The 25,000-nt window shown below is 34.8% G+C and overlaps 1 protein-coding gene across 2 annotated transcripts in view; it reads right to left on the reverse strand.

The window, feature by feature from the left end:
- LOC115223863 (E3 ubiquitin-protein ligase SIAH1A) overlaps positions 1-25,000 on the reverse strand; it is a 153,014-nt gene that overhangs the window by 32,657 nt on the left and 95,357 nt on the right. Inside the window, exons 1-3 of one of the 2 annotated variants that reach the window (XM_036512955.1) lie at positions 20,510-20,528; positions 13,453-13,601; positions 446-519 (exon numbers count right to left, since the gene is read on the reverse strand). In XM_036512955.1, the coding sequence (XP_036368848.1) occupies positions 446-497 (52 nt within the window). In that variant the 5' untranslated portion in view covers positions 498-519; positions 13,453-13,601; positions 20,510-20,528. Of the gene's footprint in view, positions 1-445; positions 520-13,452; positions 13,602-20,509; positions 20,529-25,000 lie in introns of those variants that run through there. The other variant, XM_029794561.2, reaches the window with a different exon arrangement.

A 25,000-nucleotide genomic window follows, 5' to 3' on the forward strand; every position in this document is an offset into this window, starting at 1 on the left:
TTTTGATTTCATTTGGTCTGCTCAGTAACACATGGCCCCAGGTTATTCGTTCTGATATGTTAAAATAACTATGGCTATAATATAAACCATCATACATACATACGTGTGTATGTGTGTGTGTGTACACACCTATTCATGTATGTGCATGTGTGTGTGACTATTTCTTTGTCTTGATATTGTGTGATAGTTGTGAATGCCACCGTAATGAAAGTGGTGTCTGTCATTTCTGGTATTTTGAGAAAAATATTTCCTCTCGTCATGAGGAAATATTACCTTCATTGGAAACAAATGAGGGTTGCCGACAGGATGAGATCCGGCTGTAGAAACTCTGCCTTAACAAATTCTGTCCAACCTAAGTTAGCTAGGAAATGCAAATGTTCAACTGATGACAATACTCGGATGAACACATACATTTATGTATATATAATAAAGCATAAATGCAAACCTTGTTGGCTGTGTCCACGGGCTTTTCCCGAATTAGAGGGCTGTCGACTCATGCTGCTGGCATACAGCAACTACCTGAAATGAGAAAACAATACAGTTTTTATAAACGGAATATTAGATAACAATTCAACATTTTATACTTACATCATCAATGATGATGGTTAAAGTAATAGTTGTAATTTTAGATTGTTGTTTAGACCAATATAGGATTGGTAGAGCTAGCAGACCGCTGATAATTGGTGTCTACTTTAGACAAAACTAAAATGAACTTAGTAGTGCCAGGAGAGTTGCATTGGTCTGGTTCTGATGTTTTGAGCATGTGGTTACAAGCTCAAAATTTACAAGTGCAGCCCATAACCTTTAGAACACTATTTTTACCTCAATCTGCATAGCTGACATAATAGGTTCCACTTCTGCCCCGAGGATGAGGAGCAGCTTAACATCAAGAAATACATCCTACTTGATGAGAAAAGCACCCAACTATTTGCCAAGCTAATAAGAGAATCTATGTTGGCTGAATTTCTCTCAAATCATCTTAAAAGAAGGAGTACACTGGATAATGTAATCTAAGATACACTAACTCTCATCAGCATCATCATGTTGGGCATGGATCGGGGGTGTCTTCCAAGTTTGAATAATTTTTTGATTGGAAGCCACTGGTGCTCATGTGTTTCATTTAGCTTAGTTTCTTTTGCTTGGTGACCCGACCAGTGCTGGTGCCATGTCAAAAGCATCCAGTCTACATTGTAAAGTGGTTGGCATTTGGAAGGACATTCAGCTGTAAAAAAAAAAACCACCATGCCAAAACTGATCTCACCTGTGCTGGTGGCACATAAAAAACACTCAGCCCATTCTGCAGAATGGCTGATATTACGAAGGGCATCCAACAGTAAAAACCATTCCAAAACAGACAGCAAGATATGGTGCAGTCTTCTGCCTAGCCAGTTCCCATGAAATCATCCAACCCATGCCAGCATGGGAAGCAGAAATTTTTTATTTTTACTTTCATTGAGTCTTTTTCTTCTTAAAACAAAAAAAAAAAACCATTTTTGCTTTATTTTTTTGCAGAATAATTGACTATGAAAAATTTAGAACCCTCCAATTTGTGGACAAGGAATGGAGTCCTCCTTGGAATCCACACTGGAAGGACAAACAAGGAGATTTCAAACTCTCTCAAGGTTAGCAGAAGGATAGTGGAAAAGGTCTGAAAGGAGCTGGAAGATGCAGGATTTGACTACAAGATGACAGCAGAGAGAAGAAAACACATCAGAGTGCCAGGATTCATCGCTGAAATCCAGATCATCAACAATGATCCCAGCAAACTGTGTGGATGAAAAGCTTGTCAGGCTGGTGGTGTTAGAGGATATTCACTACTTGTGGTGCAGGAAAAGCAATTCAAGCACACCAAGAAGCTGATCCAGTTGAAACACCTGATGGGACCAGACATGCTGTGGTTCTACTGCAATGAGAAGAATTTCTGCCAAAACCAGAACAACAGGTGGCTCGCCATCTCATTCAAAGACATACCCAGAGTCATGCAGATGAAATTTTTAGCAACAGCCATGACATCATACCACCCCGTTTCTTCCCTGATTCTCTGAGAGCTTCAGGCTGAACACCAACAACCCTGGGTAGCAGCAGGGAATTCATAGATGTGGCAGCAAGACTCTGCACCCTGCCACATCAGTCAGAAGGCCCAGGCCTGGTAATTAGAGAGTTTCTTTGATCAAACTGCAACCTCCTCTTCGTGTTGGGCATGGTGGGATGATAGACCAATAAATTCAGCTGCAATATGAAGGACAAGCTGAGGGCTAGGATTACCAGGGAGACCTCCAAGGGCCTAAGATGGGAGATAATAACAAAAGCTTGTGGCTGGTTCTGAGGTCACCTGGGGGCTGTCATTGAAGTGGCTTCAATGACAGCAGAACATGTCATGAAGACAAACTGACTCAAATTTGATGAATAGCTCTTAAAAAATAACACTAACTACTTCCTGAGATAATCATTATGTGAACAAATACCATCGGCAACCCTATATATATATATATATATATATATATATATATATATATATATATATATATAAAACTCAACTCTGTCGGTCAGGAATGACCATGGGTGCACCCAAGAGGTTCCCCCCTGGGGTACAAGCCTGGGCAGAAAGTCGCCTCACCAGTGAATGCACAATCTAGGGTTGTTTTAATGGAAGACCAGCAGCCATCCATGCATACCAACCTCCCCTCTCCATGCCACTGATGTTATGCAAGGCAAAGGCCAATACAGCTTGGCACCAGTGACTTCGCAATGGAACCGTCCAACCCATGCCAGCATGGAAAGAATATGTTAAACGACAATGAGGATATTCACTGCATCGGAAATTTGCAAAGGCTCCATAACTACAGTCTCGGCCGTAATGTTGCAGCTCTAGTAATCCATAACAGCACTTACCTAGCGTACCTAATCGTTTAGATCACCTGTGAAATAAACCCCCATACTTTATATATATATATATATAATCATCATCATCGTTTAACGTCCGTTTTCCATGCTAGCATGGGTTGGATGGCTCGACCGGGGTCTGGAAGCCAGAAGGCTGCACCAGGCTCAAATTATATATATATGTATATATATATATATATATATATATATATATATATATATATATATATATATATATATTATATATATGTATATATATATATGTATATATATATATATATGTATATATATATATGTATATATGTATATATGTATATATATATATGTATATATGTATATATATGTATATATATATATGTATATATATATATATATATATATGTATATATGTATATATATATATATATATATATGTATATATATATATATATATATATGTATATATATATATATATATATATATATATATGTATATATATATATATATATATATATATATATATATATTATATATATATATATATATATATATATATATATATATGAAAAAACAAGTCAAAAATAGAAAATGCTAAGATAATTTTATAGTGAATCTTTCAGTACCGGTTTCGGTCATTTTGAGACCTTTTCAACTGTAACGATTAAATAATTAAATTTAGAAAAATTAGAAGAAAAGTTTTTTTAAAAGAATATTTCTGTAGTTGTGTTCAGATATAAGTAGCATTCTGCCTTTCTCTGACTCCCTTGTTTGCACTTGTGTGTACGAGGTCGTTTTGAGTTCTTGGTAGGATAGGTGAAGAATAAGGAGGCTGATGTGGAGAGGGGGTGGGGAAATCTGGGAATGCCTTAATGGTCGTATTTTGGCTATTCTGGCTAGAGAATTCTGGCTAGAGAATCACGCCAACGAACTACCACACTGCATCAAAAAAGAATTTGTGATAGAAGGGGTTAAATTCATCCTGGAAAATAACTTCTTCGCCTTCAATGACAACTTCTACCGACAAAAATCGGGGACTGCGATGGGTACACGAATGGCCCCCTCCTTTGCCAACCTAGTCATAGGATACCTAGAGATCAGTCTGTATCGTAAGGTTCTAGAAAGATATGGCAGCCCTTTCTCCATCTACATAGAAAACAACTGGAAGAGATATCTAGATGACTGTTTCATCCTTTGGCATAAAAATATAGAAAAACTCATAGAATTCCAGAAAATTTTAAACGGACTGGACGTAAACATCCAATTCACGATGGAATATAGCCAACAACAACTCCCCTTCCTTGATATCCTCATTAAGAAAGCTAATAATATAATAGAAACAGACATATACTATAAGCCTACAGACTCTAAGCAATATCTTCCATTCAATTCATGCCACCCCAGACACACCAGGATGAATATCCCCTTCAATCTAGCAAAAAGGATATGCACTATAGTCTCTAACGCAAACACCAGAGACACACGACTACAAGAACTAAAAGATACCCTTATCACCAGGAACTATCCACCTTCACTTATTGACAAGTGCATTCAACGTGCCCTTCAACTTAACATCAAGGAACTGAGACATCCCAAGTCAAAGAAAAACTTACAACCAAAAGCCTTAACATACATCTCCACACACAACCCTCTCAATAACGAAGCCTTCGACACCATCCTCCACAACATACCCCTCCTAAAAAAAGACCACAGAATGAACACAATCCTCCAAACACACACGATCATAAAAAGCAAAAGACAGCCTAGATCCATGAAAAGTCTCCTAACACAAGCCCGAATTCACTCTTCAACACAGAAGCCGACAGTAAAAAAATGTGGAAGACCCAATTGCGGGATATGCGACTATCTAATTGAGGGATCAGAGTTCTCCTTCAAACAGGGACAACGGTTTACAGTGAAAAGCAACTTCACATGTGCTTCGGAGAACCTAATATACTCACTAACCTGCTCCGGGTGTCAAGAGCAGTACATAGGCCAAACAAAAAATGGTTTGTGTAAACGAATGGCCCTGCACAGATCCCATATAAAAATTCCCCAAAACAGAAAAATAGCTTTTAGCCAACACATAGATACTTGCGCCAACAAAAAAACACCAAACTTCAGAATTTTCCCCCTCTACCAATTTAGGGACGATACAACCTCGAGACAACGAATAAGTAAAGAAAATCTCTTTATTACAAAATACAAGCCACTTCTTAACGGGTCTACGACAAACAATTAATATACCTCAACTTTAGAATAAAAGAAATATATACACACACAAATATTACACTCCATAGAATCCATTACTAATCAGCCCCATCACAGCTATACTTACACCCATTCATATTCTCCCTTCTCTGTTTTTTTCTTCTTCTTCTTCCTCTTCTTCTTCATCATCATCATCATCATCATCGTCGTCATCATCATCACCACCATCTTCTTCTTCTTCTTCTTCATCATCATCAACATCGTCATCTTCTTCTTCTTCTACTTCTCCACCTTCCACCCCTTAACCTTGTCACTAATGTCTTTCAGTATAACGCCTACGCAAATTCCATAAACAATTCCTGAATTGAACTGCGACTACTGTCAGCCACTGACCATTCAAAATACGACCATTAAGGCATTCCCAGATTTCCCCACCCCCTCTCCACATCAGCCTCCTTATTCTTCACCTATCCTACCAAGAACTCAAAACGACCCCGAACACACAAGTGCAAACAAGGGAGTCAGAGAAAGGCAGAATGCTACTTATATCTGAACACTACTACAGAAATATTCTTTTAAAAAAAACTTTTCTTCTAATTTTTCTAAATTTAATTATTTAATCGTTACAGTTGAAAAGGTCTCAAAATGACCGAAACTGGTACTGAAAGATTCACTATAAAATTATCTTAGCATTTTCTATTTTTGACTTGTTTTTTCATATATATCAACTCGTGTGTTCCTTTCCACCCTTATACATATATATATATATATATATGTATATATATGTATATTATACTTATATTATATACCGTAAAAACCCATGTAATTTGCACACCTGTGTAATCACCTGTGTGATTTTCAGGATAAAAGTTGTAAAAAAAAGCTTGTATCCATGTACAATTTGCACCCAAAAGTTTTCAGAATTGCCAATATAGCCAGGGGGAAAAGGTTTTCAATTTAGTTGTATTTAGCATAATTTCACTTATGATTAGATTTTATCAAATTTTCAATAAATTAAAATAATTTCTGTTTAACAGTTTCACATTGAAAGCTATTACATTACAAAATGTTTGTGTTGTTTATAATAAACTTTATTTTACATTTCTTGTCCAAAAGAGATTAAGTTCGATCTTTTAGTATACTGCTCCATGTTTTCTCAAATCACAATCACAGGAAAAGTTGTTGATAAGAATTGCTAACAAAAACAATGCTGATAAATACACACAGGTGTTGCAAATTAAGTTTAATCACCAATAAACATCGGTTTTGATGACACTTTACTCAACCAACAGAAGAAGGTAACCGATCAAACTGATTATGTAAACAGAATTCTATAGAAATTTTAATCCCTTTCACACTTGTAAAATGTTAAGCAAACTTTAAAATTTCTTATTACCATTATTGTCAGTATGGGCAGAACTTACGAATCGTTTACTGCAAAGGAGAAATTAAATATGTTGAATAAGCATTTGAATATGAGAATAGAGCTGCTGGAAGGCATTTTAATGTTAATGAAGCCAATGTTTGAAATTGGCATAAGCAGTATAACAAATTGAAAACTGTGCCTAGTAATAAACAGACAAAAATAACAATATACAACCAAGATTATCCACATCATTACAGTTTTTGCAGTCAGGAATATCCAGATCACTAAGTATGTCAGTGGTGATGTATTGCGATAGGTAGAAACTCCAAGCAATGTAAAATATGGTCTGGACCATGTTTACCAGAATGATCATCAAACTTCAAAAAGTAGTTAAGCATTTAACAGTTTTAGTAAATTTATATAGAAAAAGTAGGCATTATACCATCCAGCATAAATAAAAGTCAACTTCATTTTATTTAAGCCATTATTTTTTTCTGTAAAAAACCTATTCTGGCATTAAATGAATCAACTTCTTGTATGAATGTTTATATTTTGTACGTCTTTGATCAACAAAAAAATTTTCAAAGAAATTCTGGAAACAATCTACTCATGTAATTTACGCACCCCCTAAAGTTTATTGTTTTTTTATTTTTGTGAAAAAAAGTGTGTAAATTACATGGGTTTTTACGGTGTGTGTGTGTGTATATATATATATATATATATACATACGACAATAGAGAAAGCTGCTTACTAATTAGGTATGTAACAATTATCAAAACTATTAAATGAAAGCAATATTAAAAGCTTGACTGTCAGGAAATGTTTTTATAAATTCATATTCTAAGAAATTGCTTATAATTTCAATTTCTGAAGTTTATTGAATTTTTAAATTCTGCATTCACTGTGCTCAATTCTCCATACGTTTAAATATTTATTGCATTCAAAGCAGGCAACATTTTATGATTTTATTTGCAACAGTCTCTCATTCTTATTCACCCCTATTTTCATTAACGATAATTTAATAAAAGCTATACAACTTTGATACAAGACACAATTTCAAGAATCTTATCAGTTTCTAGAGTTTGTTAAATGAATATTTTTTATAAAAGGGAAATTCTTTAATATACCGGTATAATTTTTTTGTTTTAAATGAAGAAGTGATTTTGTTGGTAAAAGCCTTACAATAATAACTATGTGATCACTGCTATTTCTAGCATGCTAAACAAGATAGTTTTTAACGAGCTTTTGTTTACATATAATATGCAACTGAAAAAGAAAATTTAGCAGCAAAGGCATAATGGCAGAGAGAAAGATGGCCAACTGAATCAAGGCAAAGCAACTGAAACAGATGCCTGAATATGCATGGAGATGTAGACCTGAATCTGTTTCCACTACACATGACAGACTGGTTGGAGAGTATCTCGAGAGGAGAATATTCTACTTCAAAATAATGGTGTCAGATCACAATTTGTTGATGCAACACTAAAGAGACCTTTTCTTTGCGATCATGTGGAAGTAGTGGAGTTGACAACCAATCTAAGACTTCTTACAAATGGTCATTCTGATGAAAGAGAGTTTGCTAATTACCTTCTTGATATAGGAAATGGTAATGTTTTTGTTGAACAAAGCCTAAGTGAATTCAAAATCAAACTACCCAATGACCCTTGCCTTGAAAGTGGTACTCTTTCAGATCTATGTGATTTTGTATATGCTGACCTCAAAAGAAACTTTGCAAACCCTGTGTGGCTTGCAAATCAAACCATCATGACACAACAAATGAAGCAGCACAATTTGTGAATGATTTTCTGTTGACCATGATCCCTGGTGAGCTAAAAATTTACAGAAGTTCAGATACACTTGAAAATGAAACTCTGTAGCCAATTGAGTTCATCAACAAACTAACACCATCAGGCTTTCCACTACACATTCACAAACTGAATGAAAAAAATGATGCATAATGCTTCTGAGAAATTTACATGTTACTAATGGACATTGCAGTGGCACACACTACATCATTGTCAGTTTACATGATCATGTTATTGAGGTTGCTTCTGGTCCCTATGCAGGATCAGCTCTGCTAATCTCAGGAATATATATACGTATGCAGCCTCACCCTCATATACACCTAGGTGCTTACATGCATACACGTAATACACACATATATAGACATATATATATATATATATATATATATATATATATATATACACACACTAACACATATTCACACTCTTGCTTACACACACCCGCACATATACAAACACATGCATATCCATATAAGTGAAGGGGGCATGTGCACATGAAAATCGCACATATGCACCGGAAGGCATTCACTCATATGCATACATATACACACACAAATACATGCATATTATACATACATACACACACACACATATAAAAAGGGAAAAATATATATAAAAAACAAAAATGAAAATAAAAAATAAGTTTAAAATTAAAAATTTATGCGAGTTAAAATGTATGGAAAAGTTTGAGCAGGAACATAGTAGAAATGTGAACTCTAGCTGTGATCTTGTAGGGTCCAAAACTGTAACAGGTAAAGAGTTCAGTTCTTGAATTTAAACATGTAGCAGGGTCTAAGGAACTTTTCCAGATGAGCCATCTTTCCATGTTAGAAAGACTGCATTTGCTACTACCTTTGGTATAAGGGTTACACTTGGCTAAGCTCTTCCAGTAAATACTGTAGTTGATACCTTGTTCTTTTAAGAGCCATATATAACTAGATAACTTGGTAGTTTTTGTTTATTCCAATGCCTGAAGCTTAAGGTGTGATTGTTAAATCTTGCTTTAAAATTTCCCTCTATGAAACCCATATATCTTTTGGGTGAAACTGTATTATTAGTGTTAGTGGAATTTACAGTAGCCTCATAAATAATGACCTCAGTTATGCAGACTCATTTAGTGGGCACAGGTCTCTATTCCTGCAGGAACAACCGGTTTCGTGGTGTTGTATTGTTTGTTTGTGATTATGCATTTAAAATTTGGTGTGGAACTAAAAGTAATTTTTAGGTTATACCTATTAAAGAGTTTTCTATATTTGTGATGTATAGGAAAATGTCTATCTAGAAGTGACAAGAAATATTTACCTATATTAAAGGTCACTTTGGGGGAGTTAGGGGATGTGAACCAGATAATTTCCCTGTGTTTATGTTTCCTTTTCTTTATTTCTGGTCTAATAGTAGGGGTGTAACCTCTATTTCCTCTTTAAATCCACTGGCTTTAAGGGCATTGTTATATAGGGGAGGGGATGCAGCATTATTAAATATGTTTATATTGGAGGAGAGGCTAGAAATTCTCCTACTAATGTTCATAACTAAATTCTTAATCCCTATAGGGGTGGCAGGAACTTACATTAATATAACTAAGTCTATCATTAGGCTTTCTATAGGGTTTGTAAATATTCTCTTGCAAATCTAGAGATACAACAAGGAAATCGACAACTGTCAGGTTGGTATCTAAAGCTATCTTAAGATCGATTGAATGTGTTCATAAGTTGGATAATATCCTTCCTTAAACGATCTTGCGCTGGTCCATTGGCATTCTTAGTTAAAGCTAGAGCATTGTCCCTATAAATAGCAAAATATACATCAGGAAAGGTTTTTCCTGACATGTTGAGCAGCAATATATATATGGTATTATATTTGAGAAGAATAACATGGAATAACCTAACGATATGTCTATTTTACTCCTCTGATGAGATTTTACCCAATAAAATGTTTTAATTACTAAAATTTAATTCTTTTGGGCAAAATTGAAATACCTGTAAGTGAACATGTCGAATTTTTGCAGCTAATAAATTATATTAAAGCTACATCTCCAATTTGTGGATTTTAATTTGTGTGTGTGCGTGTGTATGTATATATATATATATATATATATATATGCCAACATAACATGGCAGTCCTGCAAAGGATAATATTACTGTTGAAAACCTCTTTTCCAGCTGGCTAACAACACAGTTTGTGTCCATATTTCGCATTGGCAAGGGAGGCCATCACTCCCATCTCTAGCCTTATGTGATACTCACACACCTAGCTTTCTGGATATTATCTGTCGTCAGTGTGAGACAATCACCAGCTACTAAATCACTAGAACTGAAACTAGCAACACTATTATAAATACCTACAGAATTTATTTCCTTCTTTCAAGCTATTTACTGTATTTCCTATTTATAAATCATTAACAGTGTTATGTTCACTATGCTTAGCTTAATTAACAATTATTTAATGATTAGTATTTCAACAGGACAGCATTACTAGATTATCCTTATTTATGGTTATTAGAGGCTTTTGTACAAGTAGCATGATGTGGTAAACAACAGCATTATTATTGTAAATATATTATAAATAAATATCAAAATTGTTATAGTCACAAGTCTTATTCATTCTTTGTTGTTTGCTTTTATTGCTTATTTCTAGTGTTTTGCTGAAGGTGGCAAACTGACAGAACTGTTAGCACATTAGAGAAAGTGCTTAGCAGCATTTTTTCTGGCTTTGTGTTCTGAGTTCAAATTCGACTGAGGTTGACTTTGTCTTTTATCCCTTCAGGGTTGATGAAAATAAGTACCAGCTGAACACTGGAAGGATTGATGTAACTGACTTGTCCCTTTCCTCAAAATTTCAAGCCTCGAGCCTATAGCAGAAAGGATTATTAGAGTTTTGTTTAATGTGACTATAATCATAATTATTAGTAGTGGTATTGTTACTGTAATTAATATGGTTTATAATAATTTTCACTATCATAAACGTATTAGTACTAATTCCATGAAAACGATAAACAATTTTCATAAATACAGGAATCTATGCCAACCCAAGTTTATTCTTGTCTCACAAACAACATGGCTGAAGTCATTCCATAATAACCTACATTTACAGAGTTCTAGGTTCCTGTAGACTAACAAACCAACTCTAATTTGATTAGCTGTCACTAAAACTGCAATTACAACTTTATCTACATCCTTCCTCTCCAAGTTCCACAATCTGAAGAATGAACTTTGAAAAATGTATGGTTTGTGTGGGGAGGCATAGGCATGGCTGTGAGATTAAGAAGTTCACTTGGCAACCATATGGTTCCAGGTTCAGTCCCACTGTGTGGCACCTCGGGCAAATGTTTTATACTATAGATCTAGGTCAACCAGTGCCTTGTGAGTGAATTTGGTAGACAGAAACTGTGTGGTAATCATCTATTCATTCATTCATGCACACACATATGTCTGTGTGTGTGTCTGTTTGTCCCTTGTCCCCCACCACTTTATAACTGGTGTGCTTTGTTTACATCCCTCTAATGAATCAATTCAGGAAAAGTGTCTGATAAATTAATTACCAAACTTAAAATTTCTTCTTTCACAAAACCCTTCAAGGCGGAGCCCAAGCGCAGCCACAGGCCAATGACTCAACCAATTAAATGGTAAAAGATTCTCTTATCCAAATGTCAATCCAGATACTCCCAGTTCAAGCTGATTACTAGGAAACTTAGTGAAATTATTAACATTTCGTTTAATCTCTTTTTTTTTTTTTGTAATTTAAGGAGGATTTTCTCAAATTTTCTGATTTTTTTACCTTTGATTTGAAAGTGCACCAAACTTGTTCTAGATGTGTTGATAGTTCTTTTAGGGGTTATTTGAGCATGCTTTTCTGTCTTCCTTTTTTTTTGGTGGGGGGGACTTTCATTGCCAACTCTGAATAAGACTTGTTATACTCAATGAAACAGATTATCACTGATAGAACTAAACATTTAAATAATAATAATAATAATAATAATAATAGAAGATAATGTAAATCATTGTTGGGTCCTTGGGGACAGTATCAGAACGCATCAAGAGGAATATAAAGGAAATCGCAATAGAGTGCCCAGTAGAACTGTTACAAAATGTCCTTGGTATGGTGAGAATAATAGGGAAAGTGTAATCCCAAAAGTATTGGCTAGATGAAAAGAACACAGAGCATGGTACCATAGGCTGCGAGCAACAAGCCTGCTATGCTTGCAAGACTCCAAGAGTTCCTACAAAACCTGAGATAAAAAGAAATAATAATAATCCTTTCTACTATAGGCACAAGACCTGAAATTTTGGGGGAGGGGAATAGTCGATAACCTTGACCCCCAGTATTTGACTGGCACTTAATTTATCAACCTTGAAAGGATGAAAGGCAAAACTGACTTCAGACTCAGAATGTAGTCACAGCACACTGGACGAAATGCTAAGCGGTATTTTGTCTAATGATTCTGCTAGCCTGTTGCCTTAACAATAATAATAATAATGGTTTCAAATTTTTCCACAAAGGCAACCATTTTGGGGGAGGGGATAAGTTAAATTACATGGACCTCCCCCCAGTATACTTAATACATCGACTCCAAAAGGATGAAAGGCAAAGTTGTAGTGCTGGGCGAAATAACACTAAGCATTTCATCCGGTGTGCTAATGATTCTGCCAGCTCTCCACTTTAATAATGATAATAACGATCCTTTCTACTATTATAGGCACAAGGCCTGAAATTTAATTTTTTTTTTTTGGGGGGGGGGGTAGTTGATTACATTGACACTAGCGCTCAACTGGTACTTAATTTATTGACCCCGGAAGGAGGAAAGGCACAAGCATACAGACACTCACACATACATGTATATACAGTAGGTTGCTTTCAATTTACATCTACCAAATCTACTCACAAGGCTTTGGTCAACCTAGAGCTAAGGCAGAAGACACACCCCCAAAGTCCCATGGAGGGAACTGAACCTGAATTCATGTGACTGGGAAGCAAAATAAGTTAAAAAAAAGAAAAAAAGCAAACATCCAAATTCCTATTTTCTTAAGTATCCTGAGTCTAACATCAGTTGGAAGAAATCTTCAGTGTAATTAAAGAGGGTTTTGTTTAACAAGGAATGCATTACAAATTAATGTAAAACCCCTTGCATTTATGTGGTGCAGTAGTACTATTTATGGTTGTTGTTACACTGTTGTTGCTAGATAAATGGAGATAAAGACAACAAAATAGGGTACCTGAGAATATTACACAAGTTGAAATCCACTTCTCAGCTGCAAACTGGCACTCATGATAACATCATTGTTGACTGGCTGCAGTTGGATATAGTAAGCACAACATTTTTACCCCACTTGCTGCTTTATGGAGTGTGTCAAGATGTCAATTTCTGAAAATAAAATAATTTAATATTAATTATATCATCATCATCATAATAATAATCATCATTAATGTTTCCACTTGCATTTTTCATGCTTACATGAGTCAGATGAAATTTATTGAAAAAGATTTTTTATGGCTGGATGCTCTTCCTGTCACCAGTCTTTACCTATTTCCAAGCAAAGCTACATCTTTACTTAGTCCAGATATGTATTCATGGAAGAGTGCAAACAAACAACACTGCTTGTATGATGGTACATCTGTTGACAATTTGTGCAGGAGATTGAGACAAGGACACATGCACACACTTGATAAGTTCCTTTAGTTTCCACCTGGTTCTCAAACAGGGTCCATATAAAATGGCAGGAGGAACACAAGAAGAATAATAAACTGAGTTCATGAAAATTTTTTACTGCAAGAAGTAGCTATGGTTCTTTCTATGATGTTTTGTATAGTTCAGCTTACACAAGTGAATGTAAGATAGACAAAATAGGAATTTTGAAAGAAGTATCTATAAAACTAGATTTTAAACATAAAATGGCTGTGTGGGTCCACCAGAGTAAAATAGTAATTAAAGGGGTCATAGATAAAATGTGCTTGAGAATCACTTTGCTAAATTCACTCACAAGATTTTGACTGACCAAGGGCTGTAAATAGAAGATGCTTTCTTAAAGTGTCACACAATGAGACTGAACTCAATGCCATGAGATTTTGAAGTAAGCATCTTAACAATACAACCAAGTCCGTACACCTACATCTGTCGATACTTCCTGTCAACAAATCATCCACAAGCTCTACACTTTAGAAAATACAATCCCTTAAAAAACGTGCAAGTGACAGGATGAGCATCCAGCTGTAAAACCCCTGCCTAAATTTCCTGCTATCTAAGCTAGCGTAACATGGGGAAGTAGACATTAGAACAAGCCACCTGAAGCTCCATCCTTGTGGATAAAAGACAAAGGAAGAAAACAAGGATAGTACGATCAACTCTGATCAACCTCCTTTGCTCTGCAGCCTCTATGGTCTGTTTGTTCCGATGTGCACGTGTTAGGCATTAACAAGCCTGCAACAGACATGGCCACTCCCCTCCATAAATCTTTGCTCATGAAGCCAAACCAAGAATGATATATATCTATATATATATATATATATATCTATATATATATATATATCTATATATACATATAGAAAATATTTCTCCAGCATTCACTATTTTACCCTTGTTCTGGTCTAATGACCCTCCATGCTTGTTGACATTCGGTTTCCTTGTATGTCTCCACTATCCTGGTTTTGTTCCAAACTTTGACCTTCCAAAAATTCCAAATTATATTTTGGTACTTATGCTAGCAACTGTCTTCGAAGACTCATGTTGTCGTCCAGTGCTTGAAATGATGAGTAGATAGACAGCCGACAACCGATGAAGGGCTGTTCTATATGTTACTTGTCCTGTTTTCCTTTTGTTTCTCTCAGTGTTTGCATATTGAACTTATTTGTTTTCGTATTTCATGTTGTTTACTGTTGGTGATGTCCTGTACCCAATATGCATGTGTGTGTGTGCTATCTATCTATCTAGCTATCTCTCTCTCTTCTATGTGTATATATATATATATATATATAGTTTACTGTACAAAAAGTGTACTCCACCTGGTGAGAGATGAATATGATTTAATAAACACATGTTTTTATGTACTATGGTTACTATTAGTCTCATGTGATGAAAACATGCCAGAAATGCTTTAAAATGTTGCCTGACACGCTTTCATTGCACGAAACTAATAGTAGCACATAGAAACATATATTGTGTTTATTAAATAATATCTGTGTATGTGCGTGCGCATATTACACACACGCACATGAGAGAAAGCAGGAATACTAGATATGGCAACCTCAAAAGAAAGAAAGAACTCAATACAAATGTATAAATCTATATCAAGAAAATTAAAGATCCAATTCTCAAAGTGACTGACCAATTTATTCCTATTTGGAAAGTCTGAAAACTTCCAACAGGAGGAATGTCTGCCTGTAGAAAATCTGCTTTAATAAACTACACTTAACCCATGCAAGAATGGGAAAAGCAGATGTTAAAACAATGACGATGATGATGATATACACACATACAACAGGCTTCTTTCAGTTCAAATTGACTAAGAGCTGTTTTCCCTAAAATAATACAGGCAGTCCCATACTAAATTTGCAAGAAATTAGCACACACAAATATTTTAACATAATTCCTCAAAATAATTCATTCACAGAAAATTTTTAAAAGACACCCCCCTCCCAAACAAAACATTAAACACAAAGAAAAATCTTTAAAAAAGTCAAAGTCTATTTTACAGAGAAGGTTTACAGGTGAATATGTGTTGAGTGAAAGTGAAAGAAGATTTTCTTTAGAAGATTGCTTAATATAACAGAAGTGACATCAGTTAAATAAATTCTAAGGTAACATAACTGGGGTGAGGAGGTACACAACCTGAAGGATGTTTTACCTGAATGCCTGGCTGAGTTCTAGCTGAATCATCAACACTGTATCCCAATCCCATACTCTTACTATCCATACTCATCAATTAAGAAATAGGACAATGAGGAGAGAAGAGGACAAGGTGGGGAGAGAGAGAGAGAGAGAATAGTAAGTGAAGGTGAATGAATGTAGCACACTCTCACCCAGTGTCTGCATTTATACATTACAACTGTTGAGTGACAAATCATCCATCAAGTTAACCTGCCTCGAATCAGGGTTTTGGAATCTGTTTTTGAAGACGAAGAAAACTGCCGATTGCGTGCACACACTCACACACACACGTACGTGAGAGAGAGAGAGAGAGAGAGAGAGAGAGAGAGAGAGAGAGAGAGAGAGAGTGAGGGACAGATGTGAATGCAACTACCATTCACTGAAGTGTTTATGCCTTTCACAACAGCAATATTAAAGTACACTGCTTATGCATTTTAATTAAATGAAAATTATCAATATTTGGAGAGATGGGTTTGGAACATAGAAGTTCTTTCATAAAATTTATAATGAAAGGTTTTAATTAAAGTCTGAACACTTAAAAGTGAGAGACTACAAAGTCCAGGCTGTCTCGGGCAGGTTGATATTGAAAGAGTTAATTGGAATTTACTTCATTATTGTAAATATCACAAATTCCCAAAAGCTTTCAAGAAAGGGCTTCTGCCAAAGGTCCGAGAGTGGAAGGAGACATTTATGGTGTTAAACAGATAAAGACAAAGTTTTCCCCAATTTGACCATAACTGGATTGTATTTCAGTACATTTCTCTTTAATCAGAGCTTAGCAGGGGCAAAACAGGAATAACAACAAATTACCTACAATGAACCTAAGACCTCTGAGCTAGTACCTCAATACCATATCACTTTGCCACCTTATTTCTACCCGTAGAAAGATAAGCACACAAGTCCACCCCTTATATGTGTGTGTGTGTGTGTGCGCGTGTGTTTATTTGCTTGCTTGTAACATAGTGTTAGTTTATTTACTTCTTTGTAAGTTAAACAGTTTGGTAAAGAGAGAAAAGAGTAAACTTGCTATCACCTTATATATGAATTTATGCAATTTCTCAAAAAAAAATGAAGGTGCCAAAAAATATGAAAAACCAGACAAATGATGATAGTGCCAGTGATGATGATTATGATGATATAATCAAAGATTACAGTGGTGAACTCAGTTTACATGTGTTACTTAGTGTATTCTAGATATTACATTTTTGAAAATTTCAAATGAAAATTAAGCTCAATGACAACTTCCATTTCTACTAACACCCATTATATTTGTAAATTTGTTGGGTTTTCCTTGGTTTTGGTTGCCTTTAGTCTCTTCATTCTTAATTTTCTTTTAATGCCTAATTACATGGTATTCTTGTAACTAAGTCAGTCTTCTTTCAAAATTTTCCACAGCAAAAAATATATATAGGCCTAGAACAGAAATGATTTCTGAAATAAGCTGGAGGCCATGCACTTCTAGAACCATGGAGCAGATAATTTAATCAACCCTTATACTAGGTACGACTATGAATTTTAAAAAATATTTTAAAGTAATTTCTACTGTACTTTTCTTGGAGAACATCCAAAAAGAAACATTTTGATAGCTCATTTGTGAAATTTGGATATTTTAGGAAATATGACAATCTGAACAGCCAGCAAATTGGTTGAAATCTTCTGTAATTGGCCTAAATGAATAATCAGCCATATCTGTGATTAGGTTATATCTTTGGGACTGAGGTTATCTTCAAATTATACCAATTAATAGTTTCCATAGTATACAGGTGAAGTATACCAACAGTTTGAAAAAGAAAGCAGTGAACTTAGGCTTTTATTTGCTTACAATCCGACCAGCTCTGAAAGAATATACACACTTTAATTTACATTCATTCAGTAAGATACAAATATACACTATTAATATCCAGCACAATTCCACACACTCAAACAAGAGTCTACATATTTAAACAAATGAATCAATATATTCACCTGATTGAATTCACTCATTTTTACTTTCCATTTAATTTTCTAATAACACTGTAATATAATTTAAATGCACAAAATCAGATGAAATGGGTTCAAATTCTATGGCTGTATCTGAGAACTATAAAATACATCCGAAAGCCTTTCTACAATCTACATAATTACATAAAATCACAATAAGCAGTTGCCTACTTTTTCTGAAAATGAAACTTTTTTGTATTAATTTTTTAAATATTTATGTAAAGCCTATTTTGTTTAGTCAATTTCACTGTGTTTTCAGACCTAGCTAAATCTAAAAGTACAAACCACAGGGGTTTCTGAGATTTTGGGACATGATAGATAGCATTTCAAGAAAATTTTAATGGACTATTAAAAATGGCTATAAATGGTTGAGTTTTGGATCAGGATGCTCGCAAAAGTTGGATTTTCTGTTTTGATGGAGATTTTTCCAATTTTTTCTTCACTATGGCCTTGGGGAAAATGGGAAGAAGCTTTTTATGCAAAAAATTGTTTTGAAAATTTTTGATTTTTTTCATCATCCCTCAGGACCAATTTTTGTCACACTACATACTTAAAAATGATGGCAGAAGCCCTTTTGGTTAAAACAAAAAAATTTCAAACAAAAAGGCATGTGATTTAAGGGAGATTTAGCTGTTGTTTCTAGAGTACCTCACAACCACCTTTCTCAGAATTGCATGTAAGCCTAGATTAAAAAACAAAGAAAATGTGAAAACTAATTCCTTACAAGGAAGTAAATAAACTAACATTAGAAGTACAAATTAAAGACATTGAAAACATCAGTAACTTACAGCACACTCGTTAGTAGGAGAGAGAAAAAAAAATCAAAACAAATATGTAAACACTACCACAAATTATCCAAAAAAAAAAAAAAAATCTACCACATCAGACTTTTATAGTTTACAGAATAATATTCATTGCACAATATAATTTCACGACCAATATTTCTCTAAGAAAAACAAAATTTACATCTACAAGAATATCCGTTAGGTAAAATTCAAATGTTTTTCTCCCTATGTTGTTAAAACAGTGAGAGGGAATAAACAATGTTCTCAATACAATGATTCCAGGCTAATTTTGGGCTCTAGAAGACTTACGAGTATGTAGCTCAAGTTAGAGTATTTTCCCATAGAAATATTTACTTAATTTGTCCATTTCTTGAAATTCTGGCTCAAGCTTGATATTTGAAGCCTTGGATTCATGTTCCATTTGACTTTGCACAATGCAAGAATATGTCAGTTTGGCAAGTCGCATCAGTATAGAACCTTCTTTACTGTCTTTGTACTTTTTCATTGTATTGTGGCCAGATTTGGTAATGACCATATTGAATTTGTGAAAAATTTTCTTTCTTATGATATAAAAATCTTGAAATGTTCTTTCTTAAGTAAAAATTAATAAAATTTTCACCTTTTTATTTCATAACAATTATCTGACCTACCCCCATCAATTTTTATATCAATATAAAGCTAAAAAATGTCCTAGTCATGACTATCTGATTCTCAAAACAAATCAGGTTATAGCACTCCAGCACATTGCGAATGGGTGAAAATACCAGGGTGACTGAGGGACCCCGGTATGATATGTGTTGGATCTTGATCAAAACTATATGAGAAGAAAGTTCATATTCAAAACTTTCAAATGATATATAATTTTCCACAGAAAAATGTATTTTGACATAAAAATGAAGCAAAGTATGTTTTTGTATGGTCAAACTGTGCTTGTCTCTCTCTTTTATGGTGAAGAGGTTCATGATTGCAAAACGAAGTTCTTCACCAATCAGACACATTTCATTTCACCACATTTTTCTTTTTTTGTTTAACCTGACAGACAAGAACAGAGTTAAATTACATTAGTCTGTCTTGCGTAGCCATTATTCCAGCAACCAAAAACCATGGATTTGAAAGGTATAAGACATAGGCATTCACTCACACCTTTTGAAACTACAGAATCAGCTACTCTAACTCATCATACTTACTCCCAGTCTTCCCTTCCTCAATCCCACTCTAGACTCTCTGCTTTAGTGAATTTTTTAACCTAGTTTCTCCAGAGAAATACCCAAGAAACAATACTTGTGCAAAACATTTCACTTAACAACAAAAAAACCTATCACTCCTAATCCCCTTTCTACCACGGTTACTAATATTGCTTCTAACATCAGTGCAAGGACCTGAGATTTAGAGGACAAGGTTAGCTGCAATACTTTAGTACAACTTCAGCACTTTATTTTTCAAGATGGAAAGGATGAAGTTGACCTTGGCAAGATTTGAACTCAGAGATACTGACTAAATATACACATGGCTGAAAGCAGGCTTTCAGCCATCTGTGTGAACCTGTCAATCAACTTAGTTGTCAATACTAATAAAGATTCTTTAAAGGCAGTGGAGCAGGCAGAATCGTTGACACAATGGGCAAAATACTTGGTGACATTTTACCCATCCTTATGAACTGAGTTCAAATTCCATGTTGGTTGACAAAATAAATACCAGTGATGCACCAGGGTTGACGGAATCACTTCCAAAATTTCCAGCCTTGTGTCAAAATTTGAAACCAATATTAATAAAGATTTGGTAGCTTATTGGTGATATTCTTACAAATCTGAAAACACCAAAGAAAGATTATTTAAAAGTAATAACTATTTTAAAAGGTTTTAGTTGCTATAAAACAGGGCTCTATGCAGAGTAGAATCGGTGATGCATCAGACAAAATAGTTTTTTTTCTTTTTTAAGCTATCGTCCTCTTACATTCTGAGTTCAAATCCTGTGAATCAACTTTGTCTTTCATTCTTCCAAGTTCATTAAGCAATTACCAATGAAGCTATAATTAATTACACTCCTGAAGGTGGTGCCCCAGCATGGACATAGCTCAACAAGAAAGCAATAAAAGAATAAAAGACAAACAAAAGTAAATAACCTAAATTTTTTTCTTCTCCAATTATGCACAATGCTAATTAAGAAATTGATGACAAGGATATATAAGTATTGATTAGGAAATATAAAAAGCAACAAATAAATCATCTTTAAAATTATATGGATTAAAAATGGGAGGATTTAATTGATTCTATAAACCAGATAATATTTAAAAGATTTTATTTTATCAAACTTAACAGGATTTGAACTTGGGAACATAAATGGGCATAACTGTTAACCACATGACATTTTGCTCAGAGTTGCCTCATGTACTTGCCAAACAATATCAATAATATTGAGTAATAATGACAATATTTGTTTTAATGCACAGCATAAATATTTCTAGTTTAGCTTTTTATAATGTTTCCAGCATTATATGTTAACACCAACTCAACTATTCTAATTCATTCAGATGATGTCATTTATGCCTTTAAATAATTGTCTCAAATTTAAGGTTAGTAATTTTAAGAAAATCTAATTGATGAAATTAACTCCAGCACTTGACTAGTACTTTATTCTAGTGACCCCATGGGGATGAAAGACAAAGCTGACTTCAGCAAGATTTGAACTCATTAGGAATAAGACAGGAACAAATATTGCAAAGCACATTTTTTTCAAACCCTCTAGGGATCCTGTTAATTCACCAGCATTTTAATATTCCAGGTAATAGCAATTACTTTGCCTATTAATTCCAGCTGTGAATAAATTAGGTCTGCAGCAAAAACTAACAGACACTGACTGCAAACTACATAATCCAGTACAGTTAATAAAACCCCAAAATCCATAGAAACTAGCAGAGTGGGATCCTAGATCTGCAAAAATGACTTAACATCATCACCATTTAAATATCTACCTTTCTGTACTTGCATGGATCAGACAGAATCTGTTGTGGTAGATTTTCCGTTGCTGAATGCTCAAGCTTTTGCCAACCCTTGCTTGTTTCCAAAGAAGGTAATATTTGCCCATGGCCAGACATTTTTTTTTACAAAAGACTGGAAAGTGAACAACCCTGACTGTATAACAAGGATGCCATTTACAACCATCACATGTTATAGAGACAAGGGCACACATACAAGGCTGTGGCCAGCCCAATATGCCATGTTGTGGGACTGAACCCAAGACCACATGGTTGGAAGCCACACAGCCACATCTGTAGTTATAATGTTTGCAAACAGTGTTTACAAATTTGAAATAAGATGTATGCTCTGAGGAGTTAGAGGTACTGACATATGCCCAGCACTCTTCTGCTGAGAAAAACGACAGCACAAAACAAATGAACTTTTGTTAGTTGTGCTGTCCTGGAAACTTTTAAATACCTCACTCAGAAAAAGAACACACAAATCTCCCCATGGCATACAACTTAACCAAATTTGCAAACTAATACAATTAGATTACTTTGAATATGTGATGGTTGAGAGGAACAGATTACTGTTCAGTATTGGATTACTGGTTTTTATCACAAGAGGATTAAATAAACCCACTAACTGCCTACCCCACACTACTTTAAAATGTTCAAGCCAACAAAGAAGCCTTTAGAGAGTCACTGAGCCTGCAACAAAATAACGGCCAAATACACTTAAATTTCTCTCAACATCTTAAAAAAAGTACATATTGGACAATGTAGTCATAGATTTCCAAAAACAGGAGTGTGTGACTCTGAAAGTACGAGCTTGAAGCTTAAACAATACTAAAAGGGATCTATAAATGATAAAATCTAAATAAATATAGAGGTGGTGTGAAAAAATCTGGAGTAAAATTTATTGATCTATGCTAGCACAGAACATAGACATTAAATGATGATACAAAATAGCTGACATTTACTTCCGTTATTTACACTTTCAGAATGCTGAAGACTAGGCTTTTAATTCTGACTGAACAATTTTCTTGCCAATACTATTGTTAATCCCTGCCAATCCTTCTCTTAACAGCATTTAGCCTCCCAGAAAAAAAAACAATTTAAATCACTTCATCAGAATATGAAGAAAAAGTGAGAGATATGAATCACGTTAAAGCAGCCAAAACATTCTTATAAAATCTCTGTGTATTTACTTAAAAAACAAAAGATCATTTATTCATTGCTGCCACAGCAGCAAAAGTTGACAGTGTTGAACATCTCAAGTAGAAAGATTTAGAGATTTGGAGAAACTGCAAAATCAACATCATTCTATCTTTCATACAATTCCATAAAATCTTTCTCTCTTTCTACTCACACCACAGACCACATGGCACTTGTAACAATAGCAGTTTGTTAAATCCTAATACTACCTTAGATTTCATAGTAAGCATAGGGGGTTATTAGGATCAGTGTTGTTAGGGCAATGAAGGACAGAATTAGTAATCATCACCATCATCATCATCATTTTAACAGACACTTTCCCATGCTTGCATGGACCAGATGGAATTTGTTAAGGCAGATTTTCTATGACCAGATGCCCTTCATGTCACCAACCCTCGCCTATTTCCAAGTAAAGTGATAATACTTCCCCTGGCCAAACATATTTTTCACAGAAGACTGGAAACAATGTTGCTTGTATGACAGTGCTCCTCGTTTACAGTCACAAAAGTGTAGAAAAGTGGACACACGAAATGGTGATGAATTAGCTTGATGAAGGGTTACAGGGTTGTGCTCTTGAATTAACACCCAACAGTCTTCTATACAGTGTCTTTCTACCCAACTTAATGCACAAAGTATGGGTCAAGCCAAAGCTATTGAAAATGACATTTACCCAAGATGCTATGCAGTGGGACTGAACTTAAGACCAAATGATTGCAAAATAAACTTCTTAACTATTCAACCGATACACACACACACACACATATATATATATCAGTTGCCATGATAGATCGTTAGCCACTACACACATTTTTTTCTCTCCTTGTTTTTTTTGTGTCCCTTTCTGTAGAAGAGCATAGGCTCGAAACGTAAAAGACTTTTTCTATTCCTGAGCATTATACTAATACATCTGTTTGTTTTATACACCACCTGTCTTCGTCTTTTGTTTTTTTCGTAAACTCTCCTTGTATAAATAAATATATATATATAGATAGATAGATAGATAGAGATAGAGAGATATAGACAGCCAGACAGAAAGAAATAGATAGACAGATAGATATCTTTTACTTGTTTCAGTTATTGGACTAAGTCCATGCTGGGACACTGCCTTGAAGGGTCCAGTTGAACAATATATCTCAGTACTTCTTTTGACAAACCATTAAATTATAGGGATACAAACAAACCAACACTGGTTGTCAAATGGTGACAGGGGACAAACACAAAAACACACACACACATACATATGATAGACTTCTTTCAGTTTCCAATTATCAAATTCATTCACAAGGCAATGGTAAGCCCAGGGCTATAGAAGAAGAGACTTGCCCAAAATGCCACGTGGAGAGACTGAACCCAGATTCATATGGTGACAAAGTGTACTTTTTAACCCCACAATCTATGCCATGGAGGAGACAGGGACTCTGCCAGCTGCAATATGTGCAACTTTTCCAGGAGAGCAGGAACTTTGATTAAAAACTGATATGAGATAGAAAAGACTCTTCAATCTTGACCAGAGATAACCTTTCTAGGGTGGTCACACATGAAATTTGTACCCAGTTCATGTTGTAAAATGGTTAGTGACAGGCAGAGCATCCAGAAATGTTGGGAACAAAAAAATAATTGTCAAACTCATAACACATACAACAAACAAGGTTGGGTTTTCTCTTACTATGAGTTCTATCCAACTGATGTGAGCAGAACAACAACAGATGTAACACTATGATAAAGACAGTATTGTATGCGTGTGTGTGTGTGTAAAATCACATACATACCATTATACACACAAACACACACACACACAAATATATATATGGCATAAATCAGTTCACCTAAGTAATGCAAACATTGACTGTATATGCAAACAGTTTAGAGAGAGAGAGAGAGAGAGAGAGAGAGAGAAGAAAAAGAAAAACACTAGACTAAATATAAATTATAAACAGATGCATGAAATCTAAATATTAAAG

This window comes from Octopus sinensis, linkage group LG24, assembly GCF_006345805.1.
Source record: "Octopus sinensis linkage group LG24, ASM634580v1, whole genome shotgun sequence".
NCBI classification, from domain to species: Eukaryota; Metazoa; Mollusca; class Cephalopoda; order Octopoda; family Octopodidae; genus Octopus; species Octopus sinensis.